Genomic DNA, 14,665 nt, shown 5'->3' on the forward strand with positions numbered 1-14,665 from the left:
AGACTTTCTACAGTTCGTTTTGATTCTTTTGATTTTTTGTCCTGCACTGCATGTGTGGCTGTACAATAAATCATGTTTTTATAGTTATAGAGATATAGTGAGATTCCATGATGAAACTCATTAAAAAAAAGTGTTGTGATAATGTTGCATACAGCTCTAGAAAAAATTAAGAGACCACTTCAGTTTCTAAATCAGTTTTTCAGATTTTTATGTTTATAAGTATATGCTTGAGTAAAATGAACATTGTTGTTTTATTCTATAAACTACAGACAACATTCCTCCTAAATTCCAAATAAAAATATTGTCATTTAGAGCATTTATTTGCAGAAAACGAGAAACGGCTGAAATGACAAAAAACATTCAGTTCAGAAATCAATATTTGGTGAAATAACCCTGGTTTTAAATCACAGTTTTCATGCATCTTGGCATGTTCTCCTCCACCAGTCTTACACACTGCTTTTGGATAACTTTATGCCTTTACTCCTGGTGCAAAAATTCAAGCAGTTCAGCTTGGTTTGATGGCTTGAGATCATCCATCTTCCTCTTAGCTATATATTCCAGAGGTTTTCAATTTGGTAAATAATTTTTAAGTGGTGTCTTATTTTTAATTGCAATACCTGCACACAGCAATAGAGGGAGCTCTTCACACTGCAGATTGAGGTCTTCTGGCATAACATGGCTGGAGGCAGAGTGAGGCAGAGCAGGGTAAAGGTCCACAGTGAACGCACACCTAACTATATAAAATATGAGCACAACCGAACAAGTGCCTACAAAACTCTTTGAAGCTTTAACTAATTTAGGATCTTAATTTCTTTTTCATGTTTTACATCTATATCATGATATCAGGATCACATTGTCCATATCACACACCCCTAATTGGATTGTATAAAGCTTAGAGGACAAAAACATGGGTGTTTTTGGTACCATATAGAGAGCACAATGCTTGCGTATTCATCCAATACAATCAGTACAGATAAAAGCTTGACCGCCTATGTATTAGTATCAGACTGTTTTATTTTGCCAAAATATGTGATCAGCCAATATTTCCCTAATGTAGCCGAGGCTCACTGTAGAGCAGACGTGGCCCGCAAGCATGAAACATCTGGCCCATGAGGTTGTTTGAACTATAATGAACAATAATGAAAGAAATAAAAAAGCTTCTCTGGCGAGCTTTTGTTTAATTTCCTCCCCTGTCTCTCTGTCGCGCTCAGCGTGACTTTAGTTTCCTCTTGCTCTTGGGCATTTTTTCCCAGCTGTGTCCCAATTCACTAGCCGGGGCAGTGCTAGTGTACTGGACTACGACCCTGAAGACACAGGTTTGATCCCACGTGAAGAGCGTGTATTTATTTATTTTCCTTTCTTCTTGGGTTTACCTGCTTTGAGATCAGCTGTTCTGCAATTGGGTTCAACAACCCTCTGGGCTAGAGAGCTACTACTCTGTAGCACTCCATCCCATTACTCTTCATTTTCGAAAAAAGATTTTTTGGCTTGGAAAATAGCAGGTCTGCGGCCAAACTTAATAGCCGACCCCTGCTATAGAGGCCCAGTGGTCAAAGGGAGCTGCAGTTCAGCGTTGTAGTCCTCGCTTTGTATGCAGACAAGGCTAGGCTGAGCTCAGCTCAGTTTGGTTTGGTTAGTCTGGTGTTTTTTTTGTAGTACGTCTAACTCCAAAAAAATGTCACTTGAAGAACGTGTCAGACTGATGCGTCTCATAAAGGAAAGTGAATAAAGACTAACCACCACTAACCAGATACCCATCTTTTGAGTGCATCTTTCCACGTATACAGTGAATAGCTATTAGCACAGCAACGCAGAAGAGCTAACAGCCCTGCAAGACTACACATTACTAGGTTTCCCTGTAAGGGTCCATCTCTCCATCAGTTCTCTATTATGAAGGATTTATCCTGTACTAATAGAGTGCAAAAAAGGAGCTTTGGTTAGCTTAACAGTAATGGTGGGAGAAAAAGATGTGAGGCTGTGAGGTGTGTGTGCGCGCAAGAAAGAAACCTCAAGCTGTTTTCTGATATATTCCAATTATGTGCATTTTCAGAGTGTGAATGTGTGTGTGTGTGCGTGAACTGCTGTAATCAAAGCAAAGTTTCTATTGTGCTCTTCTTTCTATTGGGTAATTCTTGGAGCAAGACATGGGCCTTGAGATGAATGGAGATAAATGTCATAATTAAGGATGGGTTTCTCTCCAATAATGCAGCAGTAAAAGGAGCGTTTTAAGATCTTGGTTTGAATAAATCACTTTAATAATGAAGCTCATTACACACTGAATCACATACTATGCTAGAGCTATGCTAATTCCTGGAAACAGAAAAACGGTTGCAGCAAGAAGTGCTGAAATAAAGTGTCTGTCTGATCTAAATCTCCATTAATATCTCCAATTTCTCACAATAATGATAATAGAAATTCCTAACACAAACCTTATGTATGTGCGCTTATGTATGAATTTTACCAGTCAGGTGGTAAGAAGCAGTAAAACCACCCTGCTGGAGTACAGCGTTATAAAGGAGCTTCAGTTTTCCAGCAGCATTAGCATTAGCCACTAACCACACTAAGTGCTAGCTTTTTAGCCATTCAGAGGTGAGTATTATCAGCCTGTATACTGCTGCTAACCCCGGCTAGCACTCCTGAGCAGCATTAGCATTACCCGCTAACTTTGCTAAGCGCTAGCTCTTTGGCTTTTCAGAGGTGAGTATTATCGGCCTGTAGCCTACTGCTTACCCCGGCTAGCACTGCTGAGCAGCATTAGCATTAGTTAGCCGCTAATAGTTAGCCGGAAATAAATGAATGCACTTTACTCACCCATATAAACAGTTTTCAGTATGTCTGTTTACATTTACATCCAGCACTCATTTGACTTGTCTAACTCATTTTAAATGTTTTTTTTTAAGAATTACAATTTGTTTCTAAGAATTACAAATTTATTTTTGTTTACCTAACTTAACTTAGCTGTATAAGTCTTGCTACCTAGCAGTGAGACCTGCTGAATTAGAAGGAAAACATGGCGACACCCCTGTTCCTTACTAGAATCATATAAAATGTGCCTTATTATCCAGTGCACCTTATGTATAAAAATGGCCAGGAAATACATTTATTGATATTATGCCTCATAGTCTCTAAAACACTTGTTAAAATTATGACAACCACTAGCTATACTACCATTTAATGGTTTAATGTGTAGTTTCAATGTTTTATGTTAATTTTCTTCATAACAAGACTAAAAAAACACTAGTAGTTCTTCTCAGCAGCTAGCTGGCTAACTTGCCTGTTCCAGCTTAAATGGTGCAACAGACGGCAGATGCTGCAGCATTTAAAGTGAAATAGAAAAAATTAATTAAATAAAAAGCAAATAAAAGCAAATTTCAGCTCCAAATCAAAGAGGAATTAAGAAATGGACAATAATAATGAATTTCTGCACCACCTGCCCTCTTTCTAAAGACATATGATGCTCTAAAGTTAACTAGATAAGCAGCAGTTAGGTTGCTGAACTTATGTAGTGCTTAAATGCTATAGCTACATACAGCTCTGGAAAATATGAAGAGACCGCTTTAGTTTCTGAATCAGTTTCTCTGATTTTGCTATTTATAGGTATATGTTTATGTAAAATTAAAATTGCTGTTTTATTTTATAAACTATAGACAACATTTATCCCAAATTCCTAATAAAATATTCTTCTTTAGTGCATTTATTTGCAGAAAATGAGAAATGTCTGAAATAATAAAAAAAGATGCAGAGCTTTCAGACCTCAAATAATGCAAAGAAAACAACTTCATATTCATAAAGTTTTAAGAGTTCAGAAATCAATATTTGGTGGAATAACCCTGGATTTTAATCACAGTTTTCATGCATCTTGGCATGTTCTCCTCCACCAGTCTTACACACTGCTTTTGAATAACTTTATCACTCCTGGTGCAAAAATTTAATCAGTTCAGCTTGGTTTGATGGCTTGTGATCATCCATCTTCCTCTTGATTATATTCCAGAGGTTTTCAATTAGGTAAAAATCAAAGAAACTTTAATTTTTAACTGGTTTCTTATTTTTTTTTCCAGAGCTGTTTATCTGTATCAGGTTCTTGATGGGTTGTCCAAATTCTTTAAGGAATATTTAACCCCTTTTCCTTGTAACTGTATTCCAAGGGGAAGGGTTACACCCAAAAACAAGAGGTAAGGGTACAAATTAAAAATGGGATTGGGCCAAAGAAGCAAACAGATTCTACATCCATTTGAAGATAACAGCTTCTGAAGAGAACATTTAAATGCACATTAAAACACATAGAAAATCATTCTGAATCCAGGGTGCACACAGAGGAAGAACACAGGCAGATTCACTGAGAAATATTTAACACAGACACACACAGACACACACACTGTGCATTGCAGGAACAAGTAATCTCTTTTGAACCACTGCAGCTGATCAGCTGGTCAGAACTCCAAGTTCCCTGTCTGTGCACACATCTGAGATAACTTTGGGCTCTATTTCAGCACTGCCAATGGTCTACATGAAATCAGGATTCCATAATTTGCTATAATATTAAATAAAGCAACTACTCATAAAAAAAATAAAAAATAAAAACAGATAAAACTTAGTGTTTAAGAATATTTTTCTATCTCTGATTTGTCTCTAAAGTATTATCTCAGGTGACGGATTGGAAATGCCCACGCTAGTACAAGTTGTGAGGTGTTACCTTGTGACTGAGGCTAACCACTGGCCAGTGTGCTCATGGCAAGCCAACGCGAATTATCAGAGTCTGAAAATAAAGAGTTTCGAGAGGCCACAGAAGGCATACTTGTCCCGTAGTTACGATAGCAAAGAGAAACTAACATGCCTTAACTAAAGCTGCAGAGAGTGCATTTGACGGTTTGTCTATAGATCGCTAAATATAGCCGAATGGGTGGCAATAATTCTGACTGGTGGCAAGTGGCTCAGGTAGAAATCATTTTCGAACACATTTTCTAAAGCAGGGGCCACCAAACACACACACATATTCAGATAGTTTTATAAAAACTATTGTTTTTTCCCCCCATTTTCTCCCCAATTTATCTAGGCCGATTATACCACTCATTCAGACGGTGTTTAGCTGTATATCCCTATCACTAGTGATGCCACAATAGAAGGAGGGTGAAGACTAGCTACCTAGAGAAAGTCAATTGGCTCTGGCAGCTGATGACAAGCTGCATGACCGGGATTCGAACCAGCGATCTCCTGATCATAGTGGCAGCACTTTAGACTGCTGAACCACTCAGTGACCCTTTTAAAAACTATTCTGAGCAAGAATGTTTGTTTTGTTCTAAATTCAGAAACTTTAAATCTCATCATTATGAACTATTCAAATATCCACTCAGAGAAAAGTGAATGACGATGTTCTCAACCTAGCAATGCACAATCAAGGCCTCATTTTCATACTGTTGAGAATATAGAACTTTTCCAGCAGCTCATATATTGAATATAAACATTATGAGATTATTAGTTTACTGTGGTACACAGTGTCCATATTTACACTGTTTACCCTGACCTGAAGCAGACAGCAGAAAGAAGCAGAGAACTTATTAGAAGTAAATATATTGCATCACTCACAGCAGCTCAGAGTTTTTAAAGAGCTTCTGGATGTTTGAAAATATTCCTATACGTTTAAACACCTCATTAAAGTCAAAAATTCAAACTAGTGAAAGTCAGGGCCTGACCCACTGGAGAGTACTGTCAACAGTGCTGAATCTGGCCCGCACTACAAGATAAAGCTTCAGATTTCTCATACACAATGATCTCCTTAGGTTATCCTTTAGTGTGTGATTGGAGATATACATCTGACTAGCAGCTGAATGGGTGAGGCAATTGGCCTAGCTAAATTGGAAAGATAAAATAAACAAAAAAATAACAAAAATAGAGCTGTCAAACAGGTCCCAAAACCTCCAAAAGGATGCATAACACTCCATGGAGATGGACCAAACAGTGTTTTGGGGTCAATCACTGATTGCTGATCTCTAATCGTCTTTAAATTTGATGCACCGATCACTAATACAGATGGACGGGGCCAAACGTCACACTAAACTTTCTGGTCAAATGTGGCAATTTCAATTTTTGGCCAACAATGTAAGATAGCTGTAAATTAAATGGAAGGGCTTTATTCACCCAAATAATATTTTGTTTAGAAGAGACGTGTGTAGAGATACACTCACTGGCCACTTTATTAGATACACCTGTCCAACGGCACATTAACGCAAATTTCAAATCAGCCAATCACATGGCAGCAACTCAATGCATTTAGGTATGTAGACGTGGCCAGGACAATCTGCTGCAGTTCAAACAGAGCATCAGAATGGGGAAGAAAGGTGTTTTAAGTGAATTTGAACGTGGCACGGTTGTTGGTGCCAGACGGGCTGCTCTGAGTATTTCAGAATTTGCTGATCTGCTGGGATTTTCATGCACAACGCCCATTTCTAGGGTTTATACAGAGAATGTTTAGAAAAAGAAAAAAATATCCAGTGAGCGAATACAGTTCTGTGGTCGCAAATGCCTTGTTGATGCCAGAGATCAGAGGAGAATCTCGGCCAGACTGGGTCGAGATGATAGAACGAACAGCAACAGTAACTTTATAAATAACCACTCGTTGTCGCAGGTTCGAACCCCAGCTCATGCAGCTTTGCCATCAAGCTGCCGGCGTCAGAGGGAGCAAAATTGGCCCTGCTACCTCCGGGTGGGTAGATGGCGCTCTCTCCCCACATCACTCCTACGGTGATGTCCACAGCACAGGGCGTCTGTGAGCTGATGTACCGGAGCCGAGCCGAGCTGCGCTTTCCTCAGAGCGCGCTGGCTGCTCGGTAATGCTGCATCAGCAGCAGCTCGAAAAGAAGCGGTGGCTGACTTCACATGTATCAGAGGAAGCATGTGTTAGTCTTCACCCTCCTGGTGTGTTGGGGCATTACTAGTGACAGGGGGAGTCCTAGTGAGTGGGTTGGGTAATTGGCCGTGTAAATTGGGGAGAAAATGGGAAAAAAAAATCAGAAATAAAAATTATAGAAAATAACCACTCGTTACAACCGAGGTCTGCAAAAGAGAAGAGCATCTCTGAACAACAGCACAACACGTCGAATCTTGAGGCGGATGATGAGCTACAGCAGCAGCAGATCACACCGGGTGCTGCTCCTGTCAGCTAAGAACAGGAAACTGAGGCTGCAATTGACAAAATTGGACAGTAGAAGATTGGAAACACGTTAAAAAGTATTGGAAAAGTATTGATTTCTACTGCAACATTCATCAGCAGTGCAGGAGCAGGGCGGAGCAGGGCAGATTACGACAGAAGTTGGAATCTAACTTGGTGCTGTAATTAATTTGCGTAAAAAAAAATACACGTTACTGATTCCAAATGAATTGTGTGCGTTAAGGCTTTAAATAAGACAGCCTATAAAAAAAATGACAAATAGAGGAAGCTGTGGAAGCAAGCAGGTGGTAGATAAAAAAAGTAATGCAAAGCCAATCAGAAAAGGCAGAAGGGCAGTCTAAAGATGGAAAAGTGGAAGCTCCTTTACAGCACAGAGTGTGAGTTCTCATAGAGTGTCACTCTCTAGTGGAGAGTTAGTGAGGAGGGAAATTTACGTTTTTAAATAGTATTGATTCTGAGCAGTCAGACCCCTAGCGAAGGTGGTTCTTGGTTCCAAAGAAGGGCTCCTGACCCTCTAAGTCCCACCAACAGCTACCTCCCTGAGATAGAAATTTCCTCTGCTGGTGCTGGATCACACCGCTCAGTCCCTCACACCCCTGATGTCACAGTAACAAGCTGCTTTCACACACTCACACCTTCCTTTTCCTCTTTTCTGTTCAGATCCTCTTTTTCTCAGAGCGTAGTGTTGGGTCCTTAGGGAATGTAACCTGCTGTGTTCCTCTGCTGGAGAGGATTTGGAAAGTAGAGAGGTGTGTGTCTCTCTCTCTCTCTCTCGGATTTTGTAGGCTGGTATAGTGAATCATTCTAGTGTGTGGCTCATAACGTTATTTAATTGTAGAATGTTAATGTTGCTATACTTTTCCCTGTGCATAATAAAACACGGTAACTCTTTATTTTAAGGAACACAAATTAGACGCTTACTAATGTCTTATTAATATTTGCTTAATAAAGCCTTAATTAGACATTTGTAAAGGATTTATTCACTACTTATTAGGCTTTATTCTGTGTTATAAGTGTTATTGCTGCTTAATTAGGGATGTATTATGTGTAAATGATTAATTATGGCTGTATTAGTTCTTATAGTGCACTATAAAACAGTTATTATAGTTAGCAACCTGTTAAGCAGATTATGTTAAGCATTAACTAATATTAGCTAATTCTACATGTTATTAGTGTTATTATAATCGGCAGCAGTTTGATTTATGTGAGTTTGGTAAGGTTATGGCTGTGCTGGAGTTTACTGAGTTAATAAGGGGTTAATAAGTCACTAATAGAAGTGACACCAAGAAGTGTACCATATTCTAAAGTGAGGTTCTGTTCATCACTAATTAGACACTAAAAAGAACTGAATAAATATTAAATCAATCACAGATCTCTAATTAAGCACCAATAAAACTTACACAGTATAAAGCCTAATACATAGCGAATGAATCATTTACAAATGTCTAATTAAGGCTTTATTAAGCAAATAATAAAACATTAATAAGCGCCTAATCTTGTGTTCCTTAAAATAAAGTGTTACCTAAAACACTAGTAAAACAAGACACAAAAATCCAGCAGGCCTCACAGACTTCAGAAACTGTCCTCATGTAAATGGTGCGACAGCTATGAAGGAAGAAAAAAAAAAAAAAAAAAAAACAAGATTCATGCTACCCTTCACAAAGACTGGACCTCTATTCAGAAATCTAGTTTCACAATGTTTGACATTGAGAGAATCACAATCCTACTCGTCCTCACTATTCATCAATACAGACATTATTCAGTGCAGCTGCAGTTTCTTTCTTAAAATGAGAGAAAACATTGATGGGAGCGATTTGGGAAGCCCCCGTCCATGGATTCTGGACATGTATATTTTTTAATTTACACTTATATCCTTTTATTTGATAATTATGATCATTCAATAAATATAATCATTTGACTGTAATCATTAGCAATAAATTGTGCAGACACACCAGTTTTTATTTTTAGAATCTGTTGTTCCACTAGGATCTTTGTGTTGTTAGAATATCATGTACATTTAGAAGAGATAAGGTTGTTTCATGTTGCGACAGGATGCAAGGACAAGATGTTGACAACTGCAGAGGGAGATACCCGCTATCTGAGTGATTGTGCTAGTAACCTCTCCTTAGATAGCCTACGCATGCCTGTTCTACGTGGCGCAAAGTCGCAGACAGGCCAGAAGACACCGAAGGCCACGGGAATGGAAAACAACATGATGTTCGGACTTTGTGACGTACACCTTTTTGATGCAACATATGTAATGCATTGTCATGCTTAATCAGTAGTGTAATGTTGATACATTTGAAGAACCAATCATAGAGACAATTATGTCATTATTGATTTTTATAGAACCAATAAGAACATGTATCCTGGTAAAGTAGATTTACATGTAATTATTATTCAAGTATAACTGTTAATGCATAGACAGAAAAGTCAGACTTTTCCTGTAGCTCTCGAGATCGGAATACTTTACTTTTGACCATCTACAACATTTTTCCTGTAATACTTTTGTCTATTTTCTTACTTTTTGTCTGATTCATCTACTGGCGTGTCTGTAATACTTCAATGATTTTCTTCAGTAAATTTTATTCTAAATTGGATATCCTGACTTCTGGTTTTTCTTGTCCGTCTGGCTCACATACATTTTTGCTGTGGTAAATTACCCTACAACATCGAACTCAAACCTCAAATAATCCTTTATATTTTACAAACAGGTTTTATATTACTGGCCTTCACATTTATATATGATTACATTTGAACAAGACTGAGGCCAAACGCGGCTACACTCATCCTGGCTCTCTAGAGCAAGCAGGCGCTACTATAGGGAGCGTAGAAAAATTACTGGACAAAGCAAGTAACAGAGAACTGTATTTACCCAGCAAAACAATGTTACCTTGTGATGTCGAATCAACTGTAAAATCCACTGCCTAACCAAAAAAAAAAGGTCACCACCTGGATTTAACTAAGCAAAAAGCTCAGAGTCTCGCACTGTATAATTACTGCATGGGTGATTGTGTTTTGTCAGCCCTAACTGATGCAGTGAGTAGCTTCTCACTTGATGAACAAACATCCTGTGTTCGTAGAAAAGATATTTCAGAAGGGTCAACTTATTGACATGATATTGGCAAGCAGAGAAAACAAGCAAAGGAGATTTATGCAACTACTAAAAACAAGGTAAGAATGGTCCATTGGATTATTAAAGGTCTCTTTCCACTTTCTCTTTGTGAAATACTATAGGTCTCTCTGAGTTGTATGTACATACTGCACTCTGAACTCTTCCATAGGCTCCATTGTCTGCAGTAGTTGGTAAAAGAAAATGTTCAGAAAAACGAGTCGATCAGGAAAAGCACCATGTCTACGTCAACCCATGAATTAGTATTCATTGCCTCGCTCACCTTGGCTCACGACCGCCCACAGGCAGAGCTGAAGACCCTGGGGTGGATTTTTACTTTCTGGACCTGGACTACCCACCTCTGTGTGTTTACATAGGTTTACATAGGATCTCCGGTGAATGTTTTATTTTTTTTTACAGAGACTCTAAGATTGGACAGTGGCTGAACTATATATAGAAGGCATTACACATGCTGTAAAATAACATGACATTACAAGGCTGTTATTAGTGTAAAATAAAAAAAATAAAAATACTAACGGTTGTTCTTTTCACTGCCTCACAGTGCTGTTAGCCAATCAGAGGCGATATGTTTGCAGGTATAAATATTCATTAGCAGGAGCAGAAATCGCATCTTTTCTTCCACCCACTCCTCCACCGGACTAAAGCAGCATTATACCAGGTCACCAGAGCACTTTTTACAGCTCACATGGCATTCATTCATACTAGAGAACACAAATAGAAATTTCAAAATGAATAAAAAAAAACGATGAAATGACACCTTTAAAAAGAGGTCAACATCATAAGGTGAAACATCATAATCAAGAAAGGAATGTGTCCAACAAATTTTAAATGATTGTGATTGCCATTCACTTAAACATTTTGTAAAATCTAATTGTAGAAAAAACACACTAGATCTCAGGGATGTGTTTAATAGTGAAAGTAAGAGCATTTCCACAATCACAATGTAATGGGGGATTTAAATAGCTGGGTAGCCTCAGCAAAAACTAGAGATGGGACCGATCCGATACAGTATCGGTATCAGGGCCGATATTGACGTGATTCGACAAATCAAATATCGGGCGGGCGTGGCCGATCCACTTACTAATGCATTCCGGCATTGTGAATGTAATAAATAACTATCTTGAGGGAACTACAACCATAATCCACATCTAATATCAAACCACAAATCCTACCAACCCTAACCAGAACTAAGAAATCAATCTGTTATTGAAAAACAGTGATTAATTCAGCTCGGAAATACAGTTAGCACCGCCGGTTAGCCGTTAGCTATTGCAGCTAATCCACTACGCTACCTGTCAAAATAAAAGTCTCCTGCACAACTGTTGCAAAAAAAATGCCCTAAATTTAATACTTAACGTATTTAATATTGAACCTTTTTTTTTTATATTTAAAAAAATAAAACATTTAATTTGAAAGAAAACTATTGTGTGTTTGCATATAAATTGTGTCAAATAAATGACTTGAATGCATTTACATTAAATGCACTTTTGTATACACTTCAAAGGGCTGTATGGTCTGTTTCAGCCTCATTATGTAACCTTAATCATAGTACTATTAATAAACTAAAAATATCGGTATTTGTATCGGTATCTGCAATTTTATATCAGTTTTATATCGGTATTGGATCGGAGCTGAAAAAAGTGTATCATCCCATCACTAGCAAAAGAGCTTTAATTTGCTAGGAAGCATAATGATTGTACTCTGGAGCAATGGAAGAAGGTCATGCGAACTGAGTCCAGATTTACCCAATTCCAGAGAGATAAGCACAATATCAATATTCCTAGTGCCTACCATTCAAGCCTGTGCGGGCGGTGCTATGATCTGGAGTTGCTGCAGTTGGTCTGTAGGTCTGGGTTCATCAACAGTATGTGCTGAAAGAATGAGGTCAGCTGACTACCTGAATATATAATATATATAATATAGACCAGGTTATTCCATCAATGGATTTAGATTTCTTTCTTCCCTGATGACACAGGTATATTCCAAGATGACAATGTCAGGATTCATGGAGCTGGAATTGTGAAAGAGTTCAGGATTCAGGGAGCATGAGATCATCATTTTCACACATGGATTGAGAGAGTTCACCACAGACTCCAGAACTTAACCTCATTGAGAATCTTTGGGATGTGCTGGAGAAGACTTTGAGCAGAGGTCAGACTCTACCATCATCAATGCTCAAAGATCTTGGTGAAAAATGAATGCAACACTGGATTGAAATAAATCTTGTTTATCTTGATAAAATCTTGATTGCAGAAGCTTAATGAATGTCACAGTGAATGCGTGATGCAATCAAAGCTAAAGGCGTTCCAACCATATATTAGAGAGTGATGTTTTTTTTATTCATTTGGTCTGGTATTTTTCCTACGGTCCCTAAAGTGATGCTTACTAGCCTGGGGGAGAAATGCTGTCCGTAAACGCATTTTGGTTTGACCTTGGTCAAAGTTCTAGTGATTTATCAACCAGCTGTAGTGATTCCAAACTTTTAAACAGCAATAAACTACTTAATACTAAGGGCTCAAGATTTTATAAAAAAAAAAAAAAAAAAAAAAAAAAAGTATTTATTGGGAATAACACAATGGCTATTATTCAGCAGGCTTATCTGTGCATGTGTGCTGAGCTTTTTTTATACAATGTAGTGTTTTCTGCCTTAGTCTTTGTACGTGACTGGTTTTATTACTACACACACACACACACACACACACACACACACACACACACACACACACAAACACATACACACACACACACTCTAAGTGTGTTTGTTTAGAACTGAACAATGAATGTACAGAACACAATGACTTCAATAGCACTTGTCATCTGTGGCTGTCACTGTTTGCTTGACAGATTGTGTGTGTATACGTGTGTGTGTGTGTGTGTGTGTGTTTCTAAGTGTGTCTCAGTGTGCGCATGCGTACCTCCCTGAGCACGGGGTGTCTCACACATCTCGCAGCGTAGCAGCAGGCCACTGTTGGAGAAGGTACACACCCCGCAGCTCCACTTCTGGCTGTGGCGGGGGACCTGCAGACCCGCCGAGAGCCTGCGGGGGGCGCTCAGGGGTGTAAGCGGGCTTCTCTTCCCCCCGCCACGCCGGGACAGTGGGCTAGCTTGCTTCAGTCGCTTCACCTGAGGAGAAAAATCCTCTTCCAAAACAGTGGAAACGGGGCTGAGGCTGTGAGAGCTTTGATTGGCTTCTGGCTGGTCATGTGACGGCGTAAGTGGCAGAGAGCTGGTGGCAGAGCCATCGCCTGTTCTCTTCCTCTTCCTGTCTTTTTCTGAGGTTGGAGAGAAAAAGTTGCGGATGTCGTGCTGCTTGTCCTTCTCAAACTGCAGGAAGAAAATGAAAGGAAATATATAATTCATTTATTATATAACAATCTAAATTAAAATGTCCCTCAAAATTAGTTAGCATTTTCAACATCACAAAAAACAACTGTAGTAATCACAGCATCAAATCTACTTACTGAGGGAACTTCATAATGACCTTGTTTGGTCAGGACTTTGGTCCGAAACAAACTAGTAGGTGTGGAATGTGCCGTAATTGTGACAAAAAATACAAATAGCAATCATTATTTATTTATTTTTTTTTACACGGCCAATTACGACGCACTCATTAGGACTCCTATCACTAGTAATGCCCCAACACACCAGGACGTCGAAGACTAGCACATGCCTCCTCTGATACATGTGAAGTCAGCCACTGCTTCTTTTCGAGCTGCTGCTGATGCAGCATTGCCGAGCAGCCAGCGCGCTTGGAGGAAAGCGCATCGACTTGGCTCCGGTACATCAGCTCACAGACGCCCTGTGCTGTAGACATCACCCTAGGAGTGATGTGTGAAGAGAGCGCCATCTACCCACCAGGAGGGAGCAGGGCAAATTGTGCTCCCTCTGAGCACCGGCAGCTTGAGGGCAAAGCTGCATGAGTGGGGGTTTGAACCTGCGACCTCCCTCTCATAGTGACAGCCCTTTAGACCACTGGACCATTTGGCACCCCAGCAATTATTTTTTTTTTAAGAAATATGAGCAGAAAACTCTCGCTTCTTAAAGCGATATTGGCTGCTCAATATATTAAAGACATTTTTTTTTTACTTTATTTACTGGAAACAAAAAAAAAACATTAAAATTCACAGTGCAAAAATCAAACAGTGCACATATTTCATTATACTTATACTTAACTTATTAATGTGTATTTAAATATAAATTAAGAATCAGTCTAAGGCAAAATTAGATTATGTTTATATCAGTGGTGTCACTTATATCACTTAAAAATTAAATGAATTAAAATCATGATTCATTTTAGAATGCTGGTAAGTATCTGTATAATCGTAATATCTCAGGAGAGAGAGAGAGAGAGAGAGAGAGAGTGAGAT

At 38.8% G+C, this 14,665-nt stretch overlaps 1 protein-coding gene across 1 annotated transcript in view; it reads right to left on the minus strand.

Annotated features, from left to right (window-relative positions):
- The window catches only part of zranb3 (zinc finger, RAN-binding domain containing 3), a 111,075-nt gene that overhangs the window by 39,327 nt on the left and 57,083 nt on the right, over positions 1-14,665 (minus strand). Inside the window, exon 12 of the mRNA XM_049471415.1 lies at positions 13,214-13,622. Within this exon, the coding sequence (XP_049327372.1) occupies positions 13,214-13,622 (409 nt within the window). The remainder of the gene's footprint in view (positions 1-13,213; positions 13,623-14,665) is intronic.

The sequence above is a fragment of the Astyanax mexicanus genome, chromosome 23, assembly GCF_023375975.1.
Source record: "Astyanax mexicanus isolate ESR-SI-001 chromosome 23, AstMex3_surface, whole genome shotgun sequence".
In the NCBI taxonomy this organism is placed as follows: Eukaryota; Metazoa; Chordata; class Actinopteri; order Characiformes; family Acestrorhamphidae; genus Astyanax; species Astyanax mexicanus.